Source organism: Mollisia scopiformis (genome assembly GCF_001500285.1).
Source record: "Mollisia scopiformis unplaced genomic scaffold LY89scaffold_23, whole genome shotgun sequence".
Classification (NCBI taxonomy): domain Eukaryota; kingdom Fungi; phylum Ascomycota; class Leotiomycetes; order Helotiales; family Mollisiaceae; genus Mollisia; species Mollisia scopiformis.
This window is the reverse complement of record NW_017263603.1, coordinates 137,808-165,630: the sequence shown is the minus strand read 5'-3', so window position 1 is coordinate 165,630 and position 27,823 is coordinate 137,808. Positions and strand designations below refer to the sequence as shown.

Here is a 27,823-nt window from a genome sequence, read left to right as displayed (position 1 = left end):
GTGCTGCTGACTATGGTCTTTGTCTTATACATTGCGACTATTGCCAGACCGTCTCGATCCATGATCTTGCTTGATATCGACAATTACTTACGATGTTTCTTTTCACTTGCTGCGCATCGTTGCTTCTTCTGGTTTACATTCACTGTCAACGCGTTGTGTCTAGGTCGCCTGGAGCTGCCAATTGATTGTTCCCTTTTCACAAGCGCCTTTGAATTAATATCTACAATTACGTTTTCAGCTCTGACCCATCTGACCACCATTTCCGATACCCACGCCCATGTTTACTATTTAGCTGATAGTCGTTGACAGAACAGCACCAGTGCTGGTTGAAATGTACAAGGTACTTTTATCTTTCGCCGTCCTCCCAAACGCAACAGAAGAGCAACCAGATGCATCAGTAATCGTCGTCATATTCCCCGAGGGAGTGATCTTTGCAATATTCTTGTTTCCAACAGAACAAACGTAGGCCGAACCATCAGGCCCAAAAGTAAAGCCCTCCGGATTCGACATCGATGGTACAACTGCGATCGGGGCACCAATGGTCTTCCCCGTCGTAGCATCGATCTTCACTTTGTAGAATCCGTTCCCAAATGTGTTGCTGTAGTACACGTACCCATTATTGTACACAATCCCATGAATACCCTCCGTGATCAGCGATCCGCTGGGCGCTATCATCGTCGGATCCTGAAGAATCATGCTATAATTCCCAGTCGAAAGCGTCATTTTGTAAATCGCTCCCTTCCCCGCATCAGCGATGAACACGGTATCGTTATTGAAAGGCGTAATCCCAATCCAAAAATTGGATTCGGGAACCTCCTTCACAAGCGTTGTCTTAGGAGTCGCCCCACTCAAATCAACCTTCCACACTCCCCACGACCCTTGAGTGTACGAAATGTTCGTTATATTAAAGCTGCCTGTCACGACCGCGAATTGATCAGGAGCATATTCGGTGATTCCAGTAGTGCTGGTGGCGTTGGCGAAAGTCGCGAGTTTTGTCGCCGCTTTGGTTGTGGAGTCAAGGGACCAGATTTCTGGCTTGTCGAGGTGATTGACTAGGAGGTCTCCGTTGGAACGGACGACGAGAAATTCGATCCAGCCGCTGCCTTTGTAGACGCTTGCTGGGGCTTGGCGGGGAATGAGGTGGGCTGTGGCTAGTGATGTGAAGGCTAGAGCCTCGGTGAGGAAGAGGAAACGCATTGTTCGAGAACTCGTGGAATTGATGTTTTGGATCCGCGTAGTGAAGATTAGGTATGATCGATATGGTAGATACCTGGGTGTGTACTTCAGTTCTTATAGCACCAGATATTCAGCGTTATTCCATCTCTTCGTTCAATCAACAGCTTCATTTGCTCCACCACAGGTGCAGTTGCCTAAATATACGTGTACATTACGTGCAGTTTTTAGCCATGAAGCTTAATCGCAGCATTTCAAAGAACTCAATGTAGAACCAATATATATCTCGTACCTGGCGATGTCCTGCAGAAGCGAGTTCCAATAATGTGGTCGGTCTCGGCTCGCTTTCGGTCCCCTTTCTGCACCAGGGTCTCGCTTAATCTCCAAGTTCAGGCAGAGATATCATCCAAAATCCACAAGCCCGGAGTCGGCAGTTCTTGAGAAGAAGCTTCGCTCCGTGAAATCATTGCTGACATTGCGCTCTGCGGATTATTAATTGCACGAGCTGGATCTTTGGCTGTGGTTGCAGAATCACCGTGCTGGTCTCCTTTTCAAACATGGAAAGCGGCGAGTGGGCAGATTGTTCATATACTGTCGGAAATAGGGTACATACCACATCGAAGCATAAACAAAAGTTGCGATGTATTGAATCTATCAAAGTCTTCTGCATACACATGCTCCCTGCTCTTCGAAACTCTATAGAATCACTTGCCACCCAAGCGGTGGTCATATTCGTCGCCATCATTATAATCATTCCGTCCATAATAATTCGAAGCTCGTGCCTCCGCCGTGTCTTTCCTAATCGAGTCGAGATAATCGCGGAACGAACGACTCAAATGAAGCACCCTCTCGAAATGTTCCTTCTCCACCTTGATCATCTCACCTTCCTTATAATCCGGATCATCCTTCGCCTCAAACTCAGCCAACGCAATCGCAGTCTGAAGAGCATTGCGGATCTCTCGTCCATTGAGCTTGATCTTCAGACTCTCCTCGCCCTGAAGAACGAATTGTTTTGCGGAGTTGCTAAGTCTGATTTGGCCACCGGTGTCGATCCTCATCTTGTCCAAGAAGCCTTGCCAGATCTTGCGGCGTTTCTCGTCGTCAAGTTGAGGATAGCCGATCACGACGTGTACGCGAGACATGAAGGCCTCGTCGATGTGACCGACGCGGTTGGTGGTGAGGAACAGGAGGCCACTGAAGTATTCCATCTTTCGAAGAAATGCTGAAGTTATTTGAGCGAAGATCGTCGTGTTTGAAATGGAGGTGAAGACTTACCGGACACGATGCCGTTGCGGGCAAGATCTGTATGTTTGCGTCTCTCAAGGAAGATATCAGCCTCATCGATCAGCAAGACTGCCTTCCATCGTTCTGCAAGATAGAACCAGGACGCAAGTTCGCTTTCAATGCTGTCTTCTTGGATGCCAATATCTGCGATAGTCAAGGCGAGGAGTGGCCGGCCAGTGGCTACTGCAGTACATTCTATTCATTGAAGTCAGTCTCATTGTCTGAAGCAAGGAGCAAACCAAGGCTTACCAACTGAATATGTCTTTCCAACGCCAGGAGGTCCTAGGAAGTCTCATTAGTCTGCCCGTGTATCTTCCAGCGAGCTTGCTTACCATGAAGAAGTATGATGACACCTTTACCCTTGTTTTGTATCGAGTCCGCAGCCCATGCCGGCTTGGACTTGATCTGGCTGTCCGAGAGAGCTCTGATAATCTGGAGGTGAGACTCTTCCATGACAGGCATAACTGGAGACAGATCTGGTTCCATTTCGTGTATGCGTTCGACGTGTGCCATGTCTAGAATGTAACGTCAGTTACAACTCTGTTCTACAAAGGCTGTTACTTCATGGGCACGTAGTGGAGTGAGCTTACACCAAGACTTGATGTTAAGCGCAAAGCATAACATGCTGGGATTTATCAAGAAGCATTGGTCTTTAGTGACTTTCTTGGCGTCATTGTCCTCAAGTATGACCAGCTGTGCAAGCTTTGACAATTTCCGACTCGTGATAGGGTCGCCATGTGAATTCATCCACGAGTCATCTTTAAGGTCTTCGTTGATACTCCATTTCCACAGGGTATTGGGCATATCATACGTGTCAAGACCTTGACAGTCATCGAGGATAAGTCTGTTGTGGTACTAGGGGCAATTCAGCATTCAACCATCCTGGCGATCCAGCTAGAAGAACTCTTACCATTCGTTTCTTAGTCTCGAGCGACTCTCCCTTGTAATTCACTTGCTTGTGTCCACATGACAATAACTGTATCTTCCGAAGACCTCGAGCCTCGAATTGTGCTCGTCTCGCGCCACCATCGACAGCATCCCACAACTCTCTCGGGATCACCTTGAGCGACATGACATCTTGCTCTCCTTCGAATCGATGAATGACGTGCTTCTTTTCATCTTTCGACTCAGTGTATGCTCGAGAAAGATCATGCTTGTAGTCAAGGAACCAGACAAGTACATTCCATCTAGAGATCTCGGAAGTTTTGCCGACCTTTCCCTTCACTCGCATGATGACACAGCCAATCCATTCGTTGTCGAATTGGCAATAAGCAAACGTTCCAGGCTTGAGAAGATACCAAAGCGAGTCGAAGGTGATGGTAGGGATTTTTTTTTGGAGTCGGCGCTCAATGGCAGGAACCAATCGATCTATCTCGGGTTGAACGAAATCTAGCATCACTTTGAGATGATCGGCTTTCTTTGTAATCGTTTCCACTTCCTCGACTGCAGGATCTTTGGCTTCTTCGAGAAGGTTTGCGAGATTCTCTTTCAATTCCTTCTCGTGGTGAATCAGAACCCAGTACGGTTTATGGATGATCAAGACATCGCCCATCAGATTTTGGCTGTGAAAAGTTAGATGAAATCCATGTTGTGGCAAGGATTCAGATGTACTTGGGATAGTAGTCGACAACTTCTTTGATAGCCTCAATTAGCAACGAAGAATGAATTTCCATCCTTGTCTCGTTCAACCTATTGATCTTGATGTGCTCCAGTTTCAATGGCTCATCGAGCTGGACCGTCGACATGTCATCATTCCCCATACCCATCATCTCGAAGAAATCGTCTCCCTTGCGCTTTCGTCTGTCATAACCAGTGGCAGCTGTGACGATCTCAAAGATTGCAGGAGGGTCTGAAGTAGCAACCTGGGTACCGCTGACCTCGCCAGAGCTGGTAGGGAATTCAAAAGGTTCGTCATTTTGATTGAGCGACAGCGATTCCCGTGTGTTTGGATCGTATACCTCGAGCGAGTATTTGATCTTGACGTCTGGACGGGACGGGGCTACCGAGATGCCTGTTGTAGTAGATGGTGCAGTGCTTGGTGTGTTACCATCCACAGAGTTGTCCTCACTGAGCGTGATTGAACTGGACGATTCCTGGTGTATGTAGTTCATGGTTCTTGGGCTTCCTGGTACTTTCCGTGGAGTTGGCCCTGGTGTAAGCTCTGATCCCGATCGATAGGCATACGCCATTTCTGGTGATTCGGGCGGCATGGACAGCTAGGGTAGACGAGGCTGCGACTTCAGCTACAGATTAGGTTGTCATCATTGCTGTCACATTATGAGGCCTTGAAGCTTTGGGGAATTTGCACTTACGCTTGGGACATCGAAGTGTAAAGTGAAGTTTACAATCGAGTAGGGACAAGAATAGATGCGCGAGATGTAAGAAAGAAGAGAAGCGGGTTGGCTCGAGAACCATGAAGGAGGTCACTTGCTGATAATAACCCCATCCTCACTCGGGTGAGCCTCAAATGCAGAAGAGGCGGGCGCCTGCGTCCATCCTTGTGGGTATACCGCAGCTTTCCCCTCGTTCAGCTCCTCGAGGCTCTGGCGGCGAAACAAACTCCTATCTCACGGCCGGTAATCAACATGCCTGTAGTATTATAGCATGGATATGATCCTCTTAAACACACCAGGGGCGAGGCGGCTTTTGAATGACCAAAGAAAAATCATTCTCTCCTGCGGGTGACTGAGTTGGGGTCTGTAAATGCAATTTGGGGGCCATTGCCAGCAATGCTCAGCCCCACAAATACTGCAGCTTCAGGGCTTTTGATTGGAATGTCAAGAAAGTGGAGAACCTATTGAGCGTTATTCAATTTCGGAATTAAAGTGGGCTGAACAACTGCACCAAAGAGTCGATCCGCTTATGTGATCCTCCTGCCCTGCCCTGCACACCCGCAAGAATCCGTGCGTATGATCATGCAAGAGAGGACTTAGCATGCTGTACGAAGTCCTTCGACCGAGTACAGATCGCTCACACCTTTTTCTCATCGGTCGATGAAGACTGAGAGGCTGTGAGCTGTGTGTGCTACTTCCACGCGATTTCTGGGTCGCATCGCACACTTATCTATAATATTCCAACTCGCCGTGAGGCTAGTTTTCTGCGACATCTGTCCGCAAGATGACGACTTCTCAAGATGATGCCGAGAATCTATATCTCGTACGCCGATACAGTGAGATTGTCCGCGATGAAATGTCCGATGAGCCCCTGTCACAAGGGCTGGCAGCAAAGGTAGACGCAGATATCGAGCGAGAAAAGAAGGGAAAGTTCCTGGCAGAAGATGCAGTAATGAACCTCTTAGGAGACGATGCGATTAACACAAAGTTGTGAGTGAAGTGGGATTACACTGGTATCCCTGTATCGATAATATTCTAATCAGCATTGTGAAGTTATGAATCAATCTGTGCCACGAAGCTTCTGGATCTGGAATCAAAGAGCCTCGAGCTGCAGACGACATGGGTGAAATTCTCCACCAAACTCAAGCTTGTGGACGACAGCAAGGTGGCGGCGACCTCAAAGCCCGATATGAACATCGTGCGATCTGCTATATACAGTGCGCAAAGCAAAATTCAGAAGGACCAAAGTTCAAAGGTTGGAAAAGTGAAAGCCTTTTTCACCAAGAGTATCCAATGTCTGGATGACCACAACTATCTCTTCGACTTATTACCTAGCGGCGACAAGTACACGAGCGTGTTCACAGGTGCGTTCTCGGCAATAGTCAAGGTATGAACCAACCTCAAGCCGAGTGCAAAAAACTGATCCGTATTCGAAAGGCAACGGCCACCCATGAGAAAATAGCGAATGAGATCTCGGATAGTCTTGACGAGATATCGGATCAAGTGCGCTCGTTCTTCTTCGCTGTTAGCCTTCATCCCAGATCAATGTATATCAAATATCACATTGCTTTGTTTTACTATGAGTTGTTTGGCTTCCTCATCTCCGTCATGCGCGAATGGTACCAATCGTCATGGACCCGCTTTTCGAAGTCTTTTGGCAGCTCGTTTTTGGAAACGACAGTTCAAGGAACCCTGAAAACCCTCTCTCAATACACACAACGGGTCAAGGACGAAGATGCACGCATGACCAGAGAGTTGAATACCCGGCAGCTCATGGCGCTCGGCACTATCATGCAATCAACGTTCAAGGCTCAGGTGAAAATGAAAAAGGACATTGACAGAAAATTCAATGAGTTCTCCTTGCAATCGAATCGATTAATGGGACCTCCACCTCTTCCAGCCTCAAAATTGCAAGCATTCGAAGGAACGAAAGACGTGGCCCCAGAAGATGTTGTTTCACTTATTGCTGCAGCCCCGAAGTGGACAAGAGATAGCATCATGAGAGACGTCGAGGCTTTTAGGCCGTATCTCCAAGCCGCGGAGGATGTGGATAAACTGGTTGAGCTCGGCCGATCTATCGATGTTAATACCGATATCTCTGCTACAGTCCACAGATGGATCACAAGCGATCGTTCTGAAGCTCTGTGGATTGAAGGTCCGAGTGGGACATCTCTACCGAGTCAGAGCACTCTCATATCGGCATTCATTTTGGGGAATCTTAGACGGGTCGAAATTCCCGCTATGGTAGACTTCTGCCAGTACGATCCAAAACATTGGAGAACCTGGAATGCAGAGAAGGAGTTCCTCAAGATGACTTACGCGTTCATATATCAAGCGGCGAAGGTGTTGCCAGAGAGGCTAGAGCCAGAGCTTGTGGAACGTGACTTCTCAACTGCTCGCTTTCAAAAGTTGAACGAGAACGTCTCATCACTTCCAGAAGCGATCCACCTCCTAGCAGATCTTATCACAGTTGGACCTCGCTTGCAATTCTGTATTGTGGACGGATTGCAACTCTTCGGTGGCAGAAATCTGAGTGGATTGGTTCGAAAAAGCTTGAAAGACTTCGTCACTATTTTGTGCGAGGCTGTAGCAAAGGCATCGGGAGGTGAGCGCATCATCAAGGTACTTTTCACAACAGATGGGATTGTGGGAGAACTTGCGGATTCTGCTAGGGCAAGACTGCTTACCAGACAGACATTCTATGACGAGGATGAAGACGAATTGTTGGCCATCAACGATGAGGATTTAGTCAAATGAAACCAGGAATCGAAAAACTGCTGTGCATTTCCGTACATGGCGTGCCCTAGGATACCGAGTACATATCAGAAGAGTAACGAAAGCAGTGCAATGACGGATACGAGGTGCCTTGCCCCCGAAGCTCAATTCTAGGAATAAAGGAATCATTTCATAATCTAGAGAGAGAAGACTGGACATTTAAATAAGAGGGGAAGAAGAGCTGAACAGATACAAGGACGGATTTTGTACTAGAACTATAAGGAAGGAATATGCCCGCATTGTATTCCAATTGTAAATTGTTTTGGTCACACCAATTTCTTAAGCGAGCCCCTGGACGACTAGTGACACTGCCCCGAGCGAATGTCCTGGTGTGTTGGTATCAACACATGTCTTGACGGAAAAACATATATTGAGATACAGTAATAACAACTATTTATGGCAAATGCTGCAAAGTAGCAGGGTTCGAACCGAAATCTTCATGAGGGAGCCTTACTTCATCATCTGTCAGCGGTGGTGGTGGCTGTTATCTCATAACTTCGAAATGCCTGCCTCTACTTGTTGTTTGATAGAAATGGAACAGCTTCACAGTCTTATATAAACCATACTTATATATTTATAGACAATGATAAAGCCTTTGTGCAGTGGACCTTGGTGCAGATCCGATCACCGAAGATCTTTGGTGGGATTCAAAATCGGAAATAACACATGTCCGGAGTGGAGTTAAGCATCTTTTTGGCAGCGTATCACGGCGCCGTGAAATTGTCACAGCGGAGCAGTACTGGGGTCTTTGGTGAACGCCGCAGCGCTACAGCATGCTTACTGTCTCTGTCAGCAGCCATAGCGGTGAATCTGTATCTGCGACGGCGAATTCTTTGACAGCAGCCTGAGAACTTCAAGAGCGATTTCCCTCGAACTTTCATACTCGCATTTTCTCAGCTTAGGTGATCGGAGACATGACAAGGATTCATTACAGTGCGACATAGGATCCCGACTTGCTTCATTCTCTCGTTAGGACAACTCAATCAGTCCTGAAAAGGGATGCCAGAATAGTAGAAATGTTGGCGGCTTGTACAGGATCGGGTACGAGAAGACCGCATCGCAAGTCTCGATTGGGCTGCCAACAATGCAAGTCAAAGAAGGTCAAGGTCTGTTACTACCCCACATTGATCTCGGACATTGTATGTTGCAGCTCCTGAATGGAACCATCTTCTCATTTGTTCAAGTTTCGAACATATCACAACCATTTTACATTGACTAAGTCTGACACATTTATAGTGTATGAAGTCAAGCCTTCTTGTGGTCGTTGTAAGAAGAATCCATTGGCTTGTTCATACCTCGACGTACCTGGTACATCTTCGGACCTAGATACTGGCGCAACCTCGTCAACATCTTCTCAAGTCTCCGACTTCAGGATCGGAAGATTTTCACGCGAGACCTCAAAATCACCGCGAGTATCGATTCCCGAACTTCATCAGGAAATTAGCACGCCACTATTTGGAGTGAAGGAACTGGAACTGCTCCACTTTTACACTGGAACAACATGCTTCACAGTCTCGACTATTCCTGAACGTCATTTGCTTTGGCAACAAGTCGTCCCTCGAATTGCATTTACCCACCATTTTCTCCTCCATGGCATCATGGCTTTTTCTGCAATGCACCTTGCACGCTTACAACCAGATCGTGTAGCCTCGCTCCATGCCGAGGCTTCGATGCATCATGATATTGGTTTGAGGATGTTCCAATCTACCATGTTGGATTTATCACCACAGAACTGCGATGCGTGTTTTGCTTACTCGTCGATCATTGTCGTTTATACTTGGGCATCCTCCGACCAAACAGCTGATCTTTTTTTCTCGGACAAGGCAATCACTGGGGAAAGACTAACAGTCGGATGGTCAAGTCTTCTTCGTGGGGTGCAAACTTTGTTGAATACTGCCGGGGAGTGGATTGCGAGAGGATCTCTTGGCGTAATGTTGTACTCTTTCGCTATGGACCGCGAGCTTGCAAAGCAGATCAGCCCCGATGTGACTTCAAAATTGAGCTCACTCAGCTCTCTTTGGACTGCATCGTCTGCCAGATTTAGTGAGGTAGAAGTCGCAGCGTTCAACGAGACCTTGGGCTTACTGCATGAAGGTTACGGGCTTGTGATATCGTCAAGTAGTGAATGGCTGGTTGATCTCATATCAATAGCATTAGGATGGCCGATCAGAGTACCAGAAGCGTTTCTTGCCATGGTGACCGCACTGGTGCCAGAGGCACTGGTGGTACTTGCACATTATTCTCTACTACTGAATCCAGTGGATCACATCTGGTACATGCACGGGATGAGGAGGCATTTGCTTCAAACCATTCATTGTAGGGTTGGAGCGAGATGGGAGCATTGGATACTCTGGTTGTTATAGACTATTGATGCAGCCCAATTGATCTATTTACCTGGTATACAAAGACACAATTCCTCTTTACTGTATGCTTTTCCATCCTCTTTTTCTAAACTACACCAGTCTCATCAGAAGATGTCGAAGAAAGCTTACTGGTATTCAAAGTGATCATCCTGAACCCTTTGCTGACTTTCCCTCCCCGAAGAAGCGCGTGAACCTCACTAGGATGGATCACATTGAAAAGAACCATAACCCCAAGCATCAGCACTGCATCAGAGATATACAAATAGTACTCATGACGCAGCAAGTATCCATTATTGCCCTCGATGTACTCAACAACTCGAAACAAACTCCTGATCATGATCAAAATGCTTGCAATGTACAAGGTTTTGAGGTGCTTCTGGGATGGTATAGCGGGATCGGGGGTCGGGTATTTGTGCAATTTGAAGTCGAAGACAAAGGCGACGACCATGAAGAGGCCGAAGAAAACCACTTGGATGAAAAGTCCTCCAACAATGATGTGTGCACCAGTGTGCATGGCGCTCAATGTACCAGATGCCATGATACTACCGCCTGATGTAAACGTTAGCTTGCGGCGGGACGTTATTGACAACGGTGATTGATCTACCAATTGCTTGCGTTAGAAAGGAGAGCACGTCTCCAGTCACAAAGATCTTCGTAAGCCAGCGCTTCTTGATTATTGAATGATCTTCTCCGTCCACAAGAAGGATAATGCGACCCAGTTGTATGTATACACTCGCCGAGAAAAGCGCTGGCGCAAGAAGAAGGAAGAGTGTCTGGACAAGATAAGGCCCAATTGTCCAATTTGGCGATTGTTGACTTGATATTGCTCGTCCAATGTAGCCTATGAATTCGACTTTGGAAGGTAAAGATTAGCGCCTAGTGATGATTGAAGCGACTCGAAAGGCGCGAAAGCTTACAGGCACCTCCAACAACGAAGGGTATAAAATACCACGTTCTCGTCCTAATCATTTGATACAAATGAAAAGTCGTTGTCGATGTAAACAAGACAACAAAAGCTACTGCCGCACCAAGAGACGGATTGTAGCGATACGCTTCGTAGGTGGAATCAGAGTCTGACATGATTGACAACTGTGCATATTCACAAAGTCTGTTCAGCCGATTTGATATTGGGAAACGCGAAGTTTTGAGAATGAGTGACTTTCATATTATATTCATTCCAAACAGTCTATCACCAGTATGAAAACCCGCATCGCATAGCAATACGTCGAAGGATCCGACTCGCACGGTACGCTTTCAGCCACCATGGAGCTAAAAGTCGCATTGGTTATTCTCACGATCGTATCTGTTCACCACACCCCTCAATGTCTGCGGCGTAGCGAAATGACAACTTCAGATGCTGCACCGAGACTCCACAAATCTTTCGTGGCCACTCCGCATCTCACAGCTTGGGAGCCACTGATTCATCGTACCTGCATTGCTCTTTCCCAATTTACGATGCTGCAGTGCTCATTCGCCAAGAATTCTTTATCTAGCCTTGAAGCTTTCTACCAGATGACACATCCTCATTCTATGCAATAAGGCCGTGCCGCTCAAGTCACCAAAGGAGAATACGAGAGAACTTTACCATGGCCCTGGCTTGCATGCAGGAGCCGAGACGATGCTGCATTCGGGATTCATTTATACTTCCCTCATGTACACAACATGACGCTCACTCCTTAGTCCTCGCGGTTCATTTTGAATGTTTGTCTGTTCAGCACTATTATGGCTGATTCGATTTTGCCAGCTTCGCACAAGTTTGAGAAAGAGAATGATGAGCGTGAGGTGCCAAAGGAGGCAGATCTAGAGGCCATTCGTAATCCCTACTTCACCAATGCAACCCAATATTCAGAGTCTTCGAGGAAGCTCCCAGCCTGGCTCGATCATTTCAATGGCAAAGATCTCAAAACGCTCTTCAAATGCTCTCTCGCCGTTTGGATTCAAACTCTCCTTATTCTCATTAATCCAACTCTTAGAGTACTGGGTCCTGTAGCTTTCGTTGGATGGTGAGTATCAATTCCAATACCCTCTATTGCATTTCTCATGAAACTCTAGTATCGTCTTGTTCTTGGCTCCGCCATCCAACATCCTCTTCATTCAACTAATAGCTGCCGTGTCAATCATGCTCGGCCTTGGTCTCAGCTGGGCTTGGGGTGTCATTACCATGAAAGTCGCCTTGACAACTCGATCAAATGCCGACTTAGAACAGAAATCGATTCTTCTGCAAAATATGACGAGGGATGCCATCCGCACGGGACAAGCTACAAGTGCAAGCGAATACATCCAGATGCAGATATTCAATGGATTCTTCCTCGACACGAGAGTCACGATCACGTATTTCTGCATGATGGGGTTGTTTGTGTACTTGGTGGCGAGTTATGTGTTTCTCCAGGCAGACATGGAAGCTGATATTATTCTAGGCTCGGCTTCGTGTTGCTGCTCCAAAGCTTGTCGCCGTACAGTTACTCGCAGTCATTGTTTCCAACGCCTTCCTCACCTCTGCGCCCCTCCTTCCAACCTTCGACGGGTTACTTGCTAAGTCATTCGCGATTTCATGTGCTATTGCATCTGGAATTGGTCTTCTGTGTAACATCCTCGTCTTTCCAACTTCTGCGTCTTCGGAAGTTGTGGATGGCATGAAAAAGCTACTTTTACCGATGCCTGGCTTTCTCGATGCATCTCTTGTTAGTTTCAAGAATCCTCGCGCCATCATGAACGCCGAGAAACTGATGACAACCAGGCTACAAATCATAATGGGCTACAAAGCACTGGAGATGCCTTCGACGTTTCTGCCGATGGATGCAACAATTGGAAAGTGGAGCTCTGCAGACCTGATGACGTTGAGGGAGCCTCTTCGCAGAATTGTAATTTCTTTCCTAGGCTTACTTGAGGTACATCGAGTGAAGGAAGAACACAGACAAAAGAATGAAGAAGTAACAAAAGCTGCCGGAACTACCGAAATTCAGCTTGTCGACAATAAAACAGAAGTCAAACTTGGCCATCACCAGATTAGCCGAGCTGCGGAGTTTCGAATCAAGTCGATCCATCCGACTAGTGACGATCTAATGGAAAAGACTGCACATGCTTTGGCCAGCTCCAGCGAAAACCTCATCTTAGCCTGCAAAGAGGCCTTGGCTAGCATTGTTGAAGGTCTAGCACAGTCACAGTCTCGCCAAAAGTCAGAAGATAGTGTAGAGATGCTCCAGAAACATCAAGCCACCATGAAAGAACTCAGCAAGCATCGCTCTACGTTTGTGGGGCTGACTGCTCAGCACTTTCTGGAATCACATGATCATCTTTTCGATGACAATGGTCTCTTGAAGATTGAAGCAGATGGCCCTCCACCTCTGTCGGGCTTGATGTGGGGTCTTCTTTTTGAGGAACGCCTGTTTCAGCTCTCAGATGCACTGGAAGCCATGCTCTCCGGGGTTGTAAATCTAGAGTCGACGAGGACACGAACTGGACTGTGGCTTCCAGCCCGCATCATGGGCCTCGTGAATTGGATCTTTAGGACCGATACCCGAGAGGACCTCCTTGCCAACCCGATTACAAAGCTCAACACCCAGGCTTATCTAACATCGGCGACATCCCAAGGGGAGATGGACGAAAATGTGGAACCCAAATCAGCCCAAGCTCAATTAGCTTCTATGAGAAAACCGAACGGTCGTAAGAGAAGCAATATCGGTCGGATTTTGCTCAACGTTACACATTGGTTCAGCAGCACAGAAGGAGTCTATGCACTAAGGGTGTTGATTGTGACCGTTGTACTTACAGTTCCAGCTGTCATCAAGTCAAGCGCAGGCTTCTACTATCGCGAGAAAGGTCTCTGGGCTGTCATAATGGCTCAACTCTCCATGGTGCCTTACACCGCAGACCTAGTGTATGGAGTTCTTGTACGGACAATGGGCACAATCATTGGTGGAATTGTTGGCATAGTCGCATGGTATATTGGTGCTGGTCATGGGCCTGGAAATCCATATGGCATGGCAGCAGTTATGGTTGTCGTAATTGTCATCTTCATGTGGTGGCGTCTCTTCAGATCTCCCGCTTTGATGAATGCCGGAATCATGATGGCTGCCACGGCTTATCTTGTTGTTGCTTACAGTTGGATCAACACCCATATGCCAAGCTACGGCAACTCTGGTGTCGGTTATGACATATTCTGGCGTCGTATTATCCTCGTCCTCGTGGGATTTGCTGCCGCTCTCGTTGTCAACTTTCTTCCAAGACCTCCATCGGCTAACCGTCGTTACCGACGAGTACTGGCGGCCAGCCTGGGGAGTATAAGGGACCGATATGCTCTCTTTGTATCGAGTTGGAAGTATCCGGCGCTTGACTTACGCCAAGTTGCCGAAACTGAAGCGTTGTCTTCTGGAGAAGTCTTGCTATCGATCTTAGGACCCATCAAGCTCACAAGGCTAGAGTTCTCGACTTCTAACTTTGATTCAAGCACCCTTAATCGAGTTTGCCAGCTTTGCATGGTACTCAATCAAAGCGTCACCCAGCTCTTACTGTGCACTGTTCGGCTTCCGGAAGACCAGAAATTAAAGATAACTCCTTCTATAGGAGCAATAGATGAAGAATTGATCGCGGAGGTGATGGCAGTGATGTTCGTGTTGGAACAAGCTTTGAAGTCTGGAGATCCCTTGCCTGCTGTATTGCCAACTCCGTTGCTTTCTCGATCTTTGAAACTTGCAAGGAAATCCGTTGCGCAAGGTGTGAGCGGTGCTGAGGGACTCTTTGTCAAGAATCGTCTCGGTGAAGGACTCAGAAAATATGTTGCTCTCTTGAATGCGATTGTACAGCTTTTCGGTGGAATCGATGAATTGGTATTAGTGCTAAAAAGGGCCGTAGGAGAGAGTAGTGATACAGTTTTCGTTGAGATGGTATAGCGATACTTGGAGATGTCTTGGAACAATCTTTGGCCAGCTGTTGGACTTCACTTTGATGCTTGATGTCGCAAAGCTAGCGTATTGGAGGGAAGAGTTGGCTAGTTAGGGCAGTTGCATCCCCACATGTTATTAATCACACAGCGCCTTTGTTCGTCGACCAGCGGAAGGGCGCGGGGATGTTTTGTCCATGACAACCTTGTACCACCTTTATCAGCATTCTGGATCTGAATTTCTGGCATATAACTTCACTTTGAAACCTCTCTAAGTTTCTATTGACAATCTTCATCGCAATCCTCGTCCATCGGCGTTAACAAAATTTTTACTAGCGAACAATTTTACCAAAGCCCCCACCTTTGACCAGTACCTACTGTAAGATATTTTTCTCTCCTGCAGTTCCTCAACCACATTCAACATGGACGAGGAAAGACCCTTGCTGCACCATGTCGACCAAGGTCATTGCCCCATGACAGATCAACCGGTGGTCGATTTCGACCCAAAAGGTGATATTGACAACCCTTTGGAGTGGTCGAAAGCATACAAGCTCGGCGTTATATCTTTATTGAGCTTCATGGCCTTCACAACGTAAGTTAAATCAGATCATTCAATTCATCTAATTGCTAACCTTCGAACCAGAACATTCACATGTATTGGCGTTGTGCCAGTTGCGGAACGAATCGTCTTTGATTTGCAGGGCAAAGAGAGCAAGTCGGCAAGCATCCTCCTGGTCACCGTCTGGGAACTTGGAGAAGCAGCTGGGCCACTTCTCATTGCACCACTATCAGAGATTTATGGACGGTACCCTGTGTTCAACGCGGCGAATATGATCTTCATCCTCGGAGTTCTACTGGCTGCCTTGAGTCAGACGGCAAACACTTTCATCCTAGCTCGTTTCTTGACTGGACTCGCTGTCGCTGCGAATGTGCTCAATCCTGCTATCATAGGCGACATCTACCCATCCGAGTTACGAGGCTCAGCAATGTCGCTCGTCATGCTTTCTCCACTGATCGGAGGGGCAATTGGCCCCGCCATTGGAGGCTCCATCGCAGAGTCAATTGGATGGAGAAAGATCCTCTGGATGAGTGCGATTCTTGCCATCGTCTGTGAGGTCTTATTTCTCGTCCTCCTTCGTGAGACTTACAAAGTCTCAATTTTGAAGAGAAGAGCTGCCCGTTTGCGGGAGGAGACTATGGATGAGTCGCTAAAATGTGCTTGGGAAGAAGAGAACGGAGGAATGGCGTTGTGGTGGTCCGAATTAAGAACTTCTATTGCACGCCCAATGATTGTGTTGTGGGACTCTTTTGTGCTCAAGATCATGGCTTTCTATGGAGGTTTGGTCTTCACGCTATACTACGTCCTAGCGACAACTCTCCCTGGTATACTGAAAGACATCTACGGCTTCTCTCCAGCTCTGATTGGGTATTCATTCTTGGCCTTCAGTAAGCATTCTAGTCCAAAAATCCGTGCGTCATACTGACTTCGAAAGGTGTTGGTGCATCGTTTGGCATCGTCGCATGTAATCTCTATCTTGATGATATCTACATCAAGCTCGGAAAATCTCACGGAGGCGCTCGGCCGGAATTTCGATTGCCATTCATGATTGGAGGAGCCACTTTTATGCCAGTCGTTGTGGCACTCTATGGGTGGGCACCATATGCTCATTGGCCAGTCTATGTAATTCTCCTGGCTGTCGCTCTGCTTGGATTCGCCTTGTTGTTCCTCTCGGTGCCTCTAACTTCATACATCGTCGACGCTTTCGGATTGTATTCGGCATCTGCAATGACGATGATTCTCATTGCGCGTTGTTTGGGAGGAACTCTGCTTCCACTTGCCATTCCTCCTTTAACAGATGCTCTTGGGCTGGGGTATGGTTTTGTACTCGTGGCTGGTATCTTCTTAGCTTTGATTCCTGTGCCGATGCTAGTCATGCGTTATGGATCAGTTTGGCGCCAGAAGTCTGTGTATACGAGAAACGAGTAATTCTTTGTATTGGGTCCTGCAACCTTGTTGGTTATCATCGTAAGCGTGTAGTGCTCGTGGAGTATGGTGTCATTTGGTTTGGGGATGTTTACTTGGCCTTGATTGGGAATATATACTATAGATCTGGTAGCATTAAGCTTTGTTCTTGAGGACAAGCAAAATTAGATAGAGATTGATAGACTGGAAAAGGCTTTGGAAGAACTTCATGCTTCCCGACTCTGCACGGATAGGGAATCAAAAGCAACGATTTGAATACTATGATTTGACAAACAAAAACGGTAAAGCCTTTCTCTAGTGAATGAAACCATTGCGCATGCGTCCATTGGTCATTTTGTAGAGATCCCACAGCACGTTGAATTGAAAAATTTCTGCTTCGCAATTCCTAACTTCATCATCATCACAGTATCCACTATCCCACACTAGCTGTCTATCGCCCCTCTACCCCCGAATACATCCAAGTCAACTGTCCTGCGTGATCCTTCTCTGTCAGCCTGGGCTGCGGGTTCCTTTTTTGGAGAGTCTCGGCTGGGGATTGCTTTCCTGGATGATCGGGATCGAGGCTTGAATGCTTCTGGTGCTCCAAGATGTTGATTCTCTGGCGAGCGTAGTTGTGAATCGGATGCCTCCCTTGCTCTAAAATACTGATTTTCTGTGGAGAGGACTTGTGAATCCTCAGCATATCGATTTCTTGGTGGAAGACTTTCATGGGACGCATCTCTCCAGTCGAATTGGCTTTCCGCGCTATCAGGAGCAAGTATCCTGAGAGTCCGCAGCTCAACTGGCTCTCTGACAAGGTTACGGAGTGCTGCTATCTCCTTCAGAGCAGTAGGAGGGGTGGCTGGAAGTGCTCTACGAAAGTTAGCTGGGGTATGGGAAAAAGGATTCAATTCGAACATGGACAATACCTACAGGGCGATTGGGGCGAGGCAGAAGACGCAAAATGGAAGGACTTTCATCGTGGCTGATATCGTTTCCACTTGGCTGATAGTATGAAAGACGGGACAGTTGCTTGTACATTGGTTAAATGAAATTAGACACTCCAGCATTCCAGGGCGCCTGCGGTGCGCAAAGAGCTATCCCTGTCGGAATGTACAAGCCACTTCGTTTCGAACCACGCATCTCACCACACCAACGCGACCGCAAAGCTATTTCGTCTGCTCACCGGAGCAACGATGCAATCATCAGATACAGCTTCTCACAAGCTTGATCCACTCGAAGTGAAAAGCTTTCTCGAAACAAGCTACTCCTCAGGAAGCAATTCAATTCTTGAGCTTGTAATAAAGCCCAAACACTACAGCCCCAAAACTCCCACCTACGATTACAATACTCCTGAGAGCGTTGAACATGCTTCGCCTTGTCGTGATAGCAATCCACTCCTTCAACGCCGCTTTCTCATTCACACGAGGGAAAGGTTCATTAGGAACAGGCTTTCCGAGGAACTTGCACAACGGCTCCCATCCACTTCCCAGTTCGTACTCGAGTAGCCTTTCTGGAGGCGTCACCGCTCGAATAGTATCATAATGCTCATAATATGCAGCTCGTAGATTCATCCTCATCTCCTCTTTGTTACTTGCGTGCCATTTGCCTTTGGTGGTGATCCTCATGCTCTTTCTAATTCTACCCACACACTGCGGATCGAGGAAGGCGAGGACCTTGTAGATAGGATTCCACATGGCTTCAAGGAGAGGCTTGTAACTTTGCTCTCATGCCTCGAAATCTCGCTGCACGATGACCACTTTAGCCTCTGGGTAGGCGGTAATAAGTTCTGGCGCAAAGTATGCTGGTGGGGTATCTGTTACTGCTTCGCAATGACCCAGCAATCCATCGAATTCTTTTCTCCAATCTATTGTCGAAGGATCTGGGTCCTTTGCGTATTTGGCCTGTGCGAGTTCATTCCAGATGTCCCATTCGCGGAGGTTCTGGCTCGTATTCAGATTGTGAAAGACATCATGGTAACCCAGAATGTGAAAAGCCACTTTCAGTGCTATACGCCGTCTTAGTCGAGTCCAGAATTTCAAGAACTGATATACCACTTACACGCAGTGCCGGTCCGCGACATTCCCAGACTGAGAACCTGCATGGGCACAGTTCGTTTGCACTTCCTTCTGTCGATGTTCAGGTTTCCGGGGAACATTTTGGGATCGAAATAAGCCTTCCATTTGGCGATCTGAGCATCATTGACCGCTGCCATGACTTTCGATGCTGAGAAATAACCTTGGATTATAGATAAAAAAATTGGAGGATGATGCAGACGGGGTGAAAATAAGCACACAGACTAGGTGACTAGCCTACACTTACCGATGTGGTAATCGATATTAATTTGAAACCTTTCAGGAACAGTACCTTGTACTGATGTTGAAGAAAAGCCTCCTCGTACGGGGCATGATTCTCAGCCAATACATTGACAAATGATGAGTTGGACTGGGTAGACGATGGAAGTAAGTACTGCAACAAAATGCGGCGCAGTGTCGATGCCAATTGGTGGGGTTAAAAGTGGAGATTTTCTGGGAGATCGTACACGGCTCCAATGAGAAGACTCTTTTTTTATCCGGCTAAGCAAAGGGATTGGTAAATTTCAACGAACGGAGGCACAGAACGCTGCTTGTATGCGTCCTTGTCATTGGTTATAAACGTGTTGACCATTTCATTAATTTCTTGGTTGGATGATTTGCGACAGTCATCGGCCTTTCATGTTTCCATGTTATGGTATAAGGTTTTGACCTTCTGCTGTCCCTCGTAACGATCTTTGTTTTCGGAGTTGTGCTATTGCTTCACGTTGTGTTTCTTGTGCATGTCTGATAAAAACGCAATGTCCATCTCTGCGGACGCCGAGAAATCGCAGAACGAGAAGTCGGAAACTCCCAGGCAGATCGGAACACCGGAAGATATTCTGGGCAACGATGATGCGATTACAGAAGAAGCTGCAACATTGGCAGGATGGAAGCTTTTGGCTATTTCCTTCTCGGTCATTCTTAGCATCTTTCTGGTACGAAATCTTTCTCAGAGGTCTTTCGACTTCGCTGACAAGTCTCCTGCAATTGGCAGGCTTCACTTGATCTGGTGAGCGAATCAATCCGGACATAATGTGCTTCATTCTCACTTGATGTAGACGATCGTTGCTACCGTAATATCCTACCTCACCAGCGAGTTCTATGCTCTCGATGATGTCGCCTGGTACAGCTCAGTCTTACTCTTGACTGTAGCCACAACTCAAGGAATCTGGGGCAAAGCTTTCAAATACTTCGACATCAAATTGATCTACCTTCTTAGCATCTTCACCTTTGAATTGGGAAGCCTGGTTTGCGGTCAGCCGATATCCCCAGAAGATTGAAACGTTATTTTGCTGAGGATCAATAGCTGTGGCGCCTAATAGTTCGACATTCATTGCAGGTCGCGCCATAACGGGACTTGGAGCCGCTGGCACATTTTCTGGATCATATATTGTAATTGGTGTCTCTGCCCCAGCCAAGCAGCGACCAGCTCTCACAGGCCTCTTGTCTGCAGCATACGCAGTAGCATCCGTGATTGGCCCTTTGATTGGCGGGGCATTGACCGATCGAGTTTCTTGGCGATGATAGTAAGCATGCGCAAGTCTCTTTGTCTCACCCTTGAAAACTGATTCATGGTTCCGGAGCAGCTTTTACATCAATCTACCTTGTGGTGGAGTAGCAGCAGCTTTTGTGCTCATGTTTCTTCGCATACCTTCGAATATCAAGGTTACGGGAGTGTCGTTCAAGGAGAAGGTTCTGCAGATGGATTTTCCTGGGGTAGCACTGAGTATTGGCGCTATGCTCTGCTATATGTTTGCGTTGCAATGGGGCGGTACTACGAAGCCATGGGTTTCTGCAGATGTGGTGGGCACGTTGGTTGGCTTTGTCGTATTAGCTTTGGCTTTTATTATCCGCGAGTATTACCAAGGGGACAGAGCCTTCCTCCCGAGAAGTGTTCTCAAGAACCGAATGATAGTTTTGGTGGCTCTGTACTGTTTCTTGTAAGTTGTTGTGCATGCCCCTTCCAGTGGCGAATTTCTACTAGTAAATCTGATGCAATAGTCTTGCTGGTGTGTTTTATATATTTCTTTTTCTCTTACCAGTATATTTCCAGGCGGTCAAAGGGACAGATGTAATCGAATCGGGCATTCGACAAGTTCCACTCATTCTCTCCATCAGTGAGTCAAACCGAATCACTTTCTAACCCAAGCGACTAACAGGAACAGCTCTGCTCCAAATCATAGTGGGCACTGTCATTAGCGTTACTAGCCACTTTAACATCTTCATCATTCTGTCCAGAATCTTAAGTACAGTTGCCTCCGGTCTTTGGATCAGTGTTTCCGCGGATGCTGGCCATAGCGTATGGATCGGATATCAAGTCCTCGCTGGGATCGGCATAGGCGCGGGCCTCACGGTTCCCATCATCGTTACACAAGCTATCATGGACCCTCAAGACATAGCTCTTGCTACAGCAGTCGTAATCTGTAAGTGCTTTTCTTTTACCTTCGAATCAGAGGGGCTCAAATTGCTGACGAATAATTCAGTTGGTCAATCCACTGGCGGTACGATAATCCTGCCAGCAGCAACATCAATTTTCCAAAACATTCTTCTCAAAACCCTCTCCAGAACGGCTCCTTCCATCCCAGCTGCACAGATCGTTGCTGTCGGAGCAACTAACTTACAATCCAAATTCACAGCCGCGCAACTACCAGGCATCCGAGCGGCGTATATCAAAGGTCTACACGATGCATTTATTTTGTCTGCTGCACTCTCGGCTATGTCGTTGATTCTTGCGTGCTGCTTCCCCTGGAGGAATCTGAGGAAGAAGAAGGAAGTTGAAGACACAAATGGAGTTAACGAGAGAAGGAGTGCCATCAATGATTCGCCTGCTAAGGAAGCTTAATATATGAGCAAACGTGAATTATAGATATTCGTGTTGGCCAGAGCTAATATCAGTTGGAAATCAAGTCAAGTCTTGAGATGTAGCAACTCAAAGAACAATCTATACAAGAGCCGGGAGGGGAAGCATCCCACGTGATCGCAAGGCCGGCAGCTGAGTTGGATTGGCTTTCTTCTACGTGCACATGCTGCAATATTGATTCAAGATAAGCAATTTCACCTCGGTATTGAGAATTTCCCGGCATATGCATTGCGTCGGTGATTGGATATCGATTTTGATTACTCCTCGCAGATCGTTCCTGATAGGTGAAGGTTCGAGCAGGGGCCTACATTCGGGAGCTTCCGAGATGGGAATCCAATGCCCGTGAAGCTTGCGGGGTACCAAGATCAAGAAATTATATGTCGTCGATCTTTTGTACTGGGTCTTAGAGTTGCAGTGGGCTGGTGAAACTCTGGAGACATCTCTCGAGACCACATCGAGAATCAGCGCCAAAAGTCAAGCTGCTATCCGCATTCACCTTTCCCCTCCCAAGCATCTGGTGCACCATGGTTGCCCTCAACATACTTTTCGCTATCAGCTTCTGCTATATTGTTGAAGCAGCACCACCGGTTAAGCGGGCAGCCAATCCAACGGTCACTGTTCCTTCACTTGGCACTGTTATTGGGACTGCAACAAGTGTCATTAATCAGCCAACCGTAACTGGCTTGGTCAATGCATACTTGGGTGTTCCCTTCGCTAGCCCTCCAGAGCGGTTCTCTCCAGCAAGCGCTCAAAGTGCGTGGCCGACTCCAATCGTAGCTCAGATATCTAAGCCGGCTTGTATTCAGCAATTCTCTGGTAAAGTTACACCTCCGTCTGATATTAACAGTTGAATCACTGACAAAGAAAAGGTACTGCCGCTGATCAAGCTTTTCTTGAGTATCTGTACGATAATCCTGGAGGCCCGCCTCCAGAAGAAAGCGAGGATTGCTTGTATCTTAATATTTTCGCACCACAAGATGCCAGCTCTAGCAATGCAAAAGCAGTCATGTTTTGGATTTATGGAGTACGTCGTCTTCACAGGACTTGTGATAGATCTGATCTAAATCCTTGTAGGGAGCTCCCCAATTCGGATGGGAAGGAGACCTCATTTACAATGGCAGCTCGCTGGCCGTGAACCACGACGTGGTGGTAGTGGCTTCAGGATATCGTAATAATAGTACGTAAATCCAGATTCTTGAATGTCTGATACGCTTGTGGGAGACTTCTGAAATGACTGTTCGCAGTCTTTGGCTATCCCAACTCGCCAGAGTTAAGTGTTGCTGAATCAAACCTCGCATTCCTCGATCAGCGCCTAGCTCTCCAATGGGTCCACGACAATATCAATGCTTTTGGTGGAGATCCAGACCAAGTCATGATCTTTGGAGAGTCTTCAGGTGGCTATGCTGTTAAACAGCTGCTAGCTCTCCCTCCAGATCCTCTCCCTTATGCATCAGCTATTATGGAATCCGAAGCTGCATCTGCTGGAGCCAATTCTACCGGATGGGACGCTGTCGCCGCAGAATTTGGATGTACGACTGCGGCTTCCCAGCTCGAATGTATGCGTGGAATAAGCGCTACCGAAATCAAGACGTACATATCAGACAACTCGCTGAGTTTCTTGCCGGGCTACGATGGTGTTACGTGTGCGGATTCCAGTACTATTGATGCTGCAATTGAAGCAGGTACCTTTGCTAAGGTGCCGTTTCTCATCGGTACAAACTCCAACGAAGGCACACCGTTTGTTACAGAGTAAGTGAGATTCATCCCTGAACTTACCGTCTCTTGAAAACGAGCTCGTGTGTTTCTCGGTTCCAAAAACGTCTATCAAATGCCCTACTGATATATCCAAAGATTAGATCCCAGCAACGGTGCAACCGTTGTAGAAATCGTGTATGAAGTTACTGGACTCAACATTTCACTCCTGGTGGATGCGCTCACTTCGATTTACGGCTCAGGCATCATTGATACCGTCAATGTGTTCGCTAGCCAGTAAGTATACAGTGCTCAAGTTCAACCATGAACAGGACCAAATCTGACCAGTGAAACCTTGTAGGGTAATCACAGATCTAGTCTTCACCTGTCCAACCGCATCACTCTTTACCTTAGCTGCAAATAATGGATATGATGTCTGGCGCTACTACTACAACGCAGATATTCCCAACGAACAGAAGTTTACCAATGCAGGCGCATGGCACAGCTCTGAAATTCCTCAGGTCTGGGGCACTTACTCAACCGTTGGGGCAACCACTGCTCAGATCCAGCTCAGCAGTTACATGCAAGGCGTCTGGTCTGGATTCGCCAAGAATCCTTCTGCTGGCCCTGGGTGGACGAGATATGGGACAAGCTTACTAGGTCTTGAGTTGGGTGTCATCGGAGGGCTTGCAAATCCGACGGGCGAAGTGACTGTGCTCACTGCAGTGGCGGATTATGCATGTGTGATTCTTGATACTCTTGATGAACAAGCTGGACTTTCTAAGAGAAAAGGAAGAGGGCTGTAAGTAGGAGATCATCGATAGTTCCAACGATGTAACGAGACGATGACGTAGGAACGAAGGTGGAGAATTCATTAGTTACATTCATGATGACTCTTCGAATCTTTACCATATATAAATACGCCACCTGCTTCCATGAATATTGCTCTTCAAAAGCACCCGAATCAAGAGAGAAATCATGGAGAGAAGCCAGTGCCGGGCTTCAAAGTATCTAAGCTTTACATAAGAAACCTTGAAAGCTTTTATGACGGCCTTACCCTCTTTCGGATCCTCGTGGGTTACGAGTATCATATGAGTATCATATCCCAAAGGAGATTCTGATGATTTGAATTCTACCAAAACTGACTCAGTTCCACATTTCTGCTACTATTTCATTTATTTATTTCCAACCTGGATGGGAGTTTTAGTTGACGATAACCCGAACTCGATGATAGCAGAATCTCAAGATCTTTCTACGCGTAGCCATCGTCGTCACCGGGATTGCTGGACTCACGGCCGCACCATAGACTACTTGAAAATATGAAAGTCAATATGTGTGTCTTACAACCAGCAGACTCGATCTTGAAGACGTGAGAGGAACATCACCTTCCTAGATTCTTTGCAGTGGAATATCAAAAGAAGACGAAATTGCCTTATTTATACCCTACCGTCCATCTCAGTGACTGGAATCCAAGCTTGGAACAGAAAACTGTTCAATTCTCCGAAGAGTGAATCTAGCACTGCACTATCAAAAGCAACCTGGACTTGAGAGAATATGTTGCTCCAGCGCAATAGTGAATTTAATACTCCGCATCGCTTCCCGACTTCAACATTTCTAGCCTCAACTGGATATAAATACCTCCTAATACCACATTAAGATTTAAACCAACCCGAGCAGAAAAGAAATGGAACCCTCCCGATGTTCAGCAGCATGTAGACCGTTTTATTCTATATGCAGAAATCTTTTCACATTTTATCTCTCAATCTTTCCTCATCTTTGAATTGCCAGTTCTCTGGTTCAGCCTTGCGTACTCAATCAAACCTTTCCATTTGACAACTACCTCCTACTTGGCAACAAACAATTTTCACTTCTATTTCTCTATTGCCTCTATCTTCCGTGTCAATATCAACAGCCTAAACTTGATCCCGGCAGGACTCCCGAGCAAGACTGAATTTCGGAAACAACACATAGAATGAGTCGATTGCCTCGTAAGATTTAGTCCTAGTTTCTCGGCATGGGAAACAGTCGTATTTATATCCCCAATTCTAGCCTGCGCTCGTCATATGAAACAAGCCCAAGGGTGAATTGTAGTCACTGCCAGCAATATACCAGACCGTGAGTCAAACCTTCCATCCTCCCTTCTCTCCCGTATCCTACAGAAAATATAAATACCTCCCCGTGTCCTTGAGATCTAAGCCAAGTAAGAATGGAATATGGAAGTCAAACCAGCCACTCTGAAGTGTGGCGGTCGCTGACTTATTCCTGAGTGAAAGCAAAGGGTTATCGTGTGCACTGATCTCCGCGAACCACCTATCCGAGTCTTAGTTCTCAGCCATCTTTTTGTATTGCCGTTGCTTAAACAGGCCGCTTTCAAAGCGACACATGATAATCGACAGCGTATCTTAACTTGGCAAAAATTCAATCCTGCTCCTTTCTCTCACTTTCGCAACATATACAAATCATCACATTAACCAGATCAAACTCCACCCACGCTGCAAAACGCTGAGCCACAGTATTCCAGAACTCCGGTAACAACGCAAGTCTGTGTACATTAGGTCTTCAAAGTTCTCTTTCGAACTCTGTTGCAAAGATAGAGAGAGAGCGTGTTTTCATACCCATCTCCTGCACTTGACGAGGAATCTGGCAGAAAGATTACCTGATAAGAGTGAAGTCCGACCCAACTCCGCTAGCCCAGATCTCTCTCGTATTTCTTCCACTAAAAGACTATAAATACTTCCTTTCCCCCTCTATGTTACAAGCAAGCAATAAGAGAGTTCGCGCAACGGAGTCCCGGCAAAGGAATCTTTGGTCATGAAACACGGAATCTATTGCCCACCCGCGCATTTTGTCGCAGCTGCTCTTCTTGTTCAATTGCTCCCTTCGGTTTCTCAATATCCAAATGTCTTCAATCGACAACAAAGCTATTCTTGACAATAATTCCTTCTCCCTTCTCCCTGTTTCCTATCTTCTCTACAAGAGCCCCGGGTAATCGAGCGAGCAAGCAATGCCAACACAACCCGGCTATACCGAGTGAATTAAAGTCTCGACTGGAAACCCCCATTTAATTGACCGATTCCCTTCGCGTGTGTCTTTCTTACAAGGAAGAGTGGAGATATTTATAGCTGAGGATAAAGAAGATGGTGAGAATAGGTAGACCAATTATGAAGGAGGTGAATGATCCTCAGACGTTGACAAAGAGAGAACAATGACGTGCACGGCATTCAGATTTGATTCCAGTGAAATATCGTATCGAAAATAACATATAAAAACAAATACACTCCGCTTAATCCCCAAAAGCAAGCTTGGAATTCACAACCACTTGCAGCGCAATGGGACCAGCTGTACTTTGTTTGGCATGGCGGACATGCGCCGTTATCTTCGTATTGCCACTTGTATTTCAAATGCAAAACTTGGTTGACAACAAGTTTTACTTGACAACCAATCCCCTTCCTTTCCAGCCTCTCACTGCCCATTTCTCAACCAGTCCTAAAGTCACTAGCCCCATCCAACAGGAAGTTAGCTTGGCCCGGAGACCTCAACCTCGGGCAGCACACGGATGAGGGAGCGGTGGTGGGACTCATGTTGCGTTGTTGTTGTTATTGTTGGAGTTGGAGTTGTTAGATCGGGGTGTTTGCTGCAAGAAGATGGGTAGTATTTATAGACTTGTATTTAAGAGAATTGAAGAGAGTTGAATAGGAAGTTGAATGGACCGGGAAAGGGTGAATCGTTCTGACTTGAATCAGCAAAGATCAAAGGCCTACACAGAATACAAATTGACAAGTGAATCTTTGCACAACCTTATCAAAAAGAAAAGCAAATACAACCCTCCTTCTTAAGCCCCAAACCAAAAAATCTATAAATTACCCCACCTCCATAGCCAAGATTTCAGCTCTTTCACTTGCGCCCAATGTTACGGAGATGACCGATCTTTTGGACAGCATGGCAAACACACGATCTTTTTTCGGATTTTTTTTACAGCTAGACTTGTTGTTCCAATTAATACCTATAATCGTTAATTCGCTTGCTGTTGTTGGCTTATAAGTCGTTGCCAAGTCTTTTCGAAGCATTCCAATACTTTTAACCTTACTTTCTCAATGCCTCCAATTTTTCGAATAAAGCACCATCCATCGAAGGCAAAGGGAGCCGGGGCTGGGCCCGGCCCATCATCGGCGCTCCCGGCCACCCCGTTCTGTTGCGCCTTGGTGCCTTCAATGATTGTTGTGAAGTTTGCAGGATCGTCCGAGATCCTATAGTCGGTCAGTCGGCTCTGCGGCTTGCCGGCTTGCCGGTTTGCCAGTTTGTTGTAACAGCTACAGCTACAGAGGACATTATCTATCCGACGCGTCTGGCAGTCGTCCTTCCACAGAGGAAACAGCGCGCTCAACTCTGTCCAGCTTCAAAGGTCACTACATTTCGGGTTCAACTG

General features: G+C 46.8%; 12 protein-coding genes across 12 annotated transcripts; 6 read left to right on the top strand and 6 right to left on the bottom strand.

Moving 5' to 3' along the window:
• Nucleotides 1–288: 288 nt before the first annotated feature.
• On the bottom strand, nt 289–1,197 carry LY89DRAFT_722619 (uncharacterized protein; the record flags this gene model as incomplete). Its single annotated transcript, XM_018218743.1, has 1 exon — nt 289–1,197. The coding sequence occupies one exon, from the start codon at nt 1,195–1,197 to the stop codon at nt 289–291; it is 909 nt and encodes a 302-aa protein (XP_018065819.1).
• A 680-nt stretch (nt 1,198–1,877) lies between these two features.
• Nucleotides 1,878–2,910, bottom strand: LY89DRAFT_594711 (P-loop containing nucleoside triphosphate hydrolase protein; the record flags this gene model as incomplete). Its single annotated transcript, XM_018209817.1, has 4 exons — nt 1,878–2,395; nt 2,449–2,652; nt 2,707–2,739; nt 2,790–2,910. 4 exons carry the CDS (start codon nt 2,908–2,910, stop codon nt 1,878–1,880), a joined length of 876 nt encoding a protein of 291 aa, XP_018065818.1.
• Nucleotides 2,911–3,182: 272 nt separating this feature from the next.
• Nucleotides 3,183–4,895, bottom strand: LY89DRAFT_225972 (uncharacterized protein). The gene is made up of 3 exons (XM_018205990.1): nt 4,770–4,895; nt 4,069–4,700; nt 3,183–4,019 (listed from the first exon to the last, which is right to left on the bottom strand). The coding sequence occupies exons 2-3, from the start codon at nt 4,665–4,667 to the stop codon at nt 3,287–3,289; spliced, it is 1,332 nt and encodes a 443-aa protein (XP_018065817.1). The 5' UTR covers nt 4,668–4,700; nt 4,770–4,895; the 3' UTR covers nt 3,183–3,286.
• A 489-nt stretch (nt 4,896–5,384) lies between these two features.
• On the top strand, nt 5,385–7,830 carry LY89DRAFT_786389 (uncharacterized protein). Its single transcript, XM_018222982.1, has 3 exons — nt 5,385–5,780; nt 5,844–6,177; nt 6,228–7,830. Exons 1-3 carry the CDS (start codon nt 5,575–5,577, stop codon nt 7,545–7,547), a joined length of 1,860 nt encoding a protein of 619 aa, XP_018065816.1. The 5' UTR covers nt 5,385–5,574; the 3' UTR covers nt 7,548–7,830.
• A 776-nt stretch (nt 7,831–8,606) lies between these two features.
• On the top strand, nt 8,607–9,928 carry LY89DRAFT_654081 (uncharacterized protein; the record flags this gene model as incomplete). The annotated part of the gene is made up of 2 exons (XM_018212279.1): nt 8,607–8,671; nt 8,802–9,928. Exons 1-2 carry the CDS (start codon nt 8,650–8,652, stop codon nt 9,926–9,928), a joined length of 1,149 nt encoding a protein of 382 aa, XP_018065815.1. The 5' UTR covers nt 8,607–8,649.
• An 85-nt stretch (nt 9,929–10,013) lies between these two features.
• LY89DRAFT_758098 (RTA1-domain-containing protein) lies at nt 10,014–11,130 on the bottom strand (the record flags this gene model as incomplete). Its single annotated transcript, XM_018221422.1, has 3 exons — nt 10,846–11,130; nt 10,533–10,781; nt 10,014–10,477 (listed from the first exon to the last, which is right to left on the bottom strand). The coding sequence occupies exons 1-3, from the start codon at nt 11,006–11,008 to the stop codon at nt 10,014–10,016; spliced, it is 876 nt and encodes a 291-aa protein (XP_018065814.1). The 5' UTR covers nt 11,009–11,130.
• A 520-nt stretch (nt 11,131–11,650) lies between these two features.
• Nucleotides 11,651–14,868, top strand: LY89DRAFT_786387 (uncharacterized protein; the record flags this gene model as incomplete). The annotated part of the gene is made up of 3 exons (XM_018222981.1): nt 11,651–11,931; nt 11,981–12,293; nt 12,346–14,868. The coding sequence occupies 3 exons, from the start codon at nt 11,651–11,653 to the stop codon at nt 14,815–14,817; spliced, it is 3,066 nt and encodes a 1,021-aa protein (XP_018065813.1). The 3' UTR covers nt 14,818–14,868.
• Nucleotides 14,869–15,008: 140 nt separating this feature from the next.
• Nucleotides 15,009–17,040, top strand: LY89DRAFT_710047 (MFS general substrate transporter). Its single transcript, XM_018217802.1, has 3 exons — nt 15,009–15,399; nt 15,451–16,253; nt 16,301–17,040. Exons 1-3 carry the CDS (start codon nt 15,230–15,232, stop codon nt 16,792–16,794), a joined length of 1,467 nt encoding a protein of 488 aa, XP_018065812.1. The 5' UTR covers nt 15,009–15,229; the 3' UTR covers nt 16,795–17,040.
• A 173-nt stretch (nt 17,041–17,213) lies between these two features.
• LY89DRAFT_738892 (uncharacterized protein) lies at nt 17,214–17,750 on the bottom strand (the record flags this gene model as incomplete). The annotated part of the gene is made up of 2 exons (XM_018220414.1): nt 17,214–17,643; nt 17,704–17,750. 2 exons carry the CDS (start codon nt 17,748–17,750, stop codon nt 17,214–17,216), a joined length of 477 nt encoding a protein of 158 aa, XP_018065811.1.
• A 303-nt stretch (nt 17,751–18,053) lies between these two features.
• Nucleotides 18,054–18,928, bottom strand: LY89DRAFT_758083 (uncharacterized protein; the record flags this gene model as incomplete). Its single annotated transcript, XM_018221421.1, has 4 exons — nt 18,054–18,379; nt 18,416–18,482; nt 18,522–18,778; nt 18,832–18,928. 4 exons carry the CDS (start codon nt 18,926–18,928, stop codon nt 18,054–18,056), a joined length of 747 nt encoding a protein of 248 aa, XP_018065810.1.
• Nucleotides 18,929–19,603: 675 nt separating this feature from the next.
• Nucleotides 19,604–21,687, top strand: LY89DRAFT_786385 (putative gliotoxin efflux pump; the record flags this gene model as incomplete). Its single annotated transcript, XM_018222980.1, has 8 exons — nt 19,604–19,780; nt 19,840–19,854; nt 19,904–20,099; nt 20,152–20,290; nt 20,432–20,785; nt 20,847–20,962; nt 21,011–21,268; nt 21,329–21,687. 8 exons carry the CDS (start codon nt 19,604–19,606, stop codon nt 21,685–21,687), a joined length of 1,614 nt encoding a protein of 537 aa, XP_018065809.1.
• Nucleotides 21,688–22,136: 449 nt separating this feature from the next.
• On the top strand, nt 22,137–24,261 carry LY89DRAFT_654072 (alpha/beta-hydrolase). Its single transcript, XM_018212278.1, has 6 exons — nt 22,137–22,521; nt 22,575–22,729; nt 22,780–22,882; nt 22,950–23,454; nt 23,557–23,694; nt 23,759–24,261. Exons 1-6 carry the CDS (start codon nt 22,230–22,232, stop codon nt 24,201–24,203), a joined length of 1,638 nt encoding a protein of 545 aa, XP_018065808.1. The 5' UTR covers nt 22,137–22,229; the 3' UTR covers nt 24,204–24,261.
• Nucleotides 24,262–27,823: the final 3,562 nt, after the last annotated feature.

Coding starts and splice junctions, on each gene's coding strand:
- LY89DRAFT_225972 (XM_018205990.1), bottom strand. CDS start 4,667: ATGCCGCCCGAATCACCAGAAATGGCGTATGCCTATCGATCGGGATCA. Junction 4,020..4,068: donor GTTGTCGACTACTATCCCAA/GTACATCTGAAT, acceptor AACTTTTCACAG/CCAAAATCTGATGGGCGATG.
- LY89DRAFT_786389 (XM_018222982.1), top strand. CDS start 5,575: ATGACGACTTCTCAAGATGATGCCGAGAATCTATATCTCGTACGCCGA. Junction 5,781..5,843: donor GATGCGATTAACACAAAGTT/GTGAGTGAAGTG, acceptor AGCATTGTGAAG/TTATGAATCAATCTGTGCCA. Junction 6,178..6,227: donor CGTTCTCGGCAATAGTCAAG/GTATGAACCAAC, acceptor CGTATTCGAAAG/GCAACGGCCACCCATGAGAA.
- LY89DRAFT_710047 (XM_018217802.1), top strand. CDS start 15,230: ATGGACGAGGAAAGACCCTTGCTGCACCATGTCGACCAAGGTCATTGC. Junction 15,400..15,450: donor AGCTTCATGGCCTTCACAAC/GTAAGTTAAATC, acceptor CCTTCGAACCAG/AACATTCACATGTATTGGCG. Junction 16,254..16,300: donor GTATTCATTCTTGGCCTTCA/GTAAGCATTCTA, acceptor TGACTTCGAAAG/GTGTTGGTGCATCGTTTGGC.
- LY89DRAFT_654072 (XM_018212278.1), top strand. CDS start 22,230: ATGGTTGCCCTCAACATACTTTTCGCTATCAGCTTCTGCTATATTGTT. Junction 22,522..22,574: donor TTGTATTCAGCAATTCTCTG/GTAAAGTTACAC, acceptor GACAAAGAAAAG/GTACTGCCGCTGATCAAGCT. Junction 22,730..22,779: donor TCATGTTTTGGATTTATGGA/GTACGTCGTCTT, acceptor AAATCCTTGTAG/GGAGCTCCCCAATTCGGATG.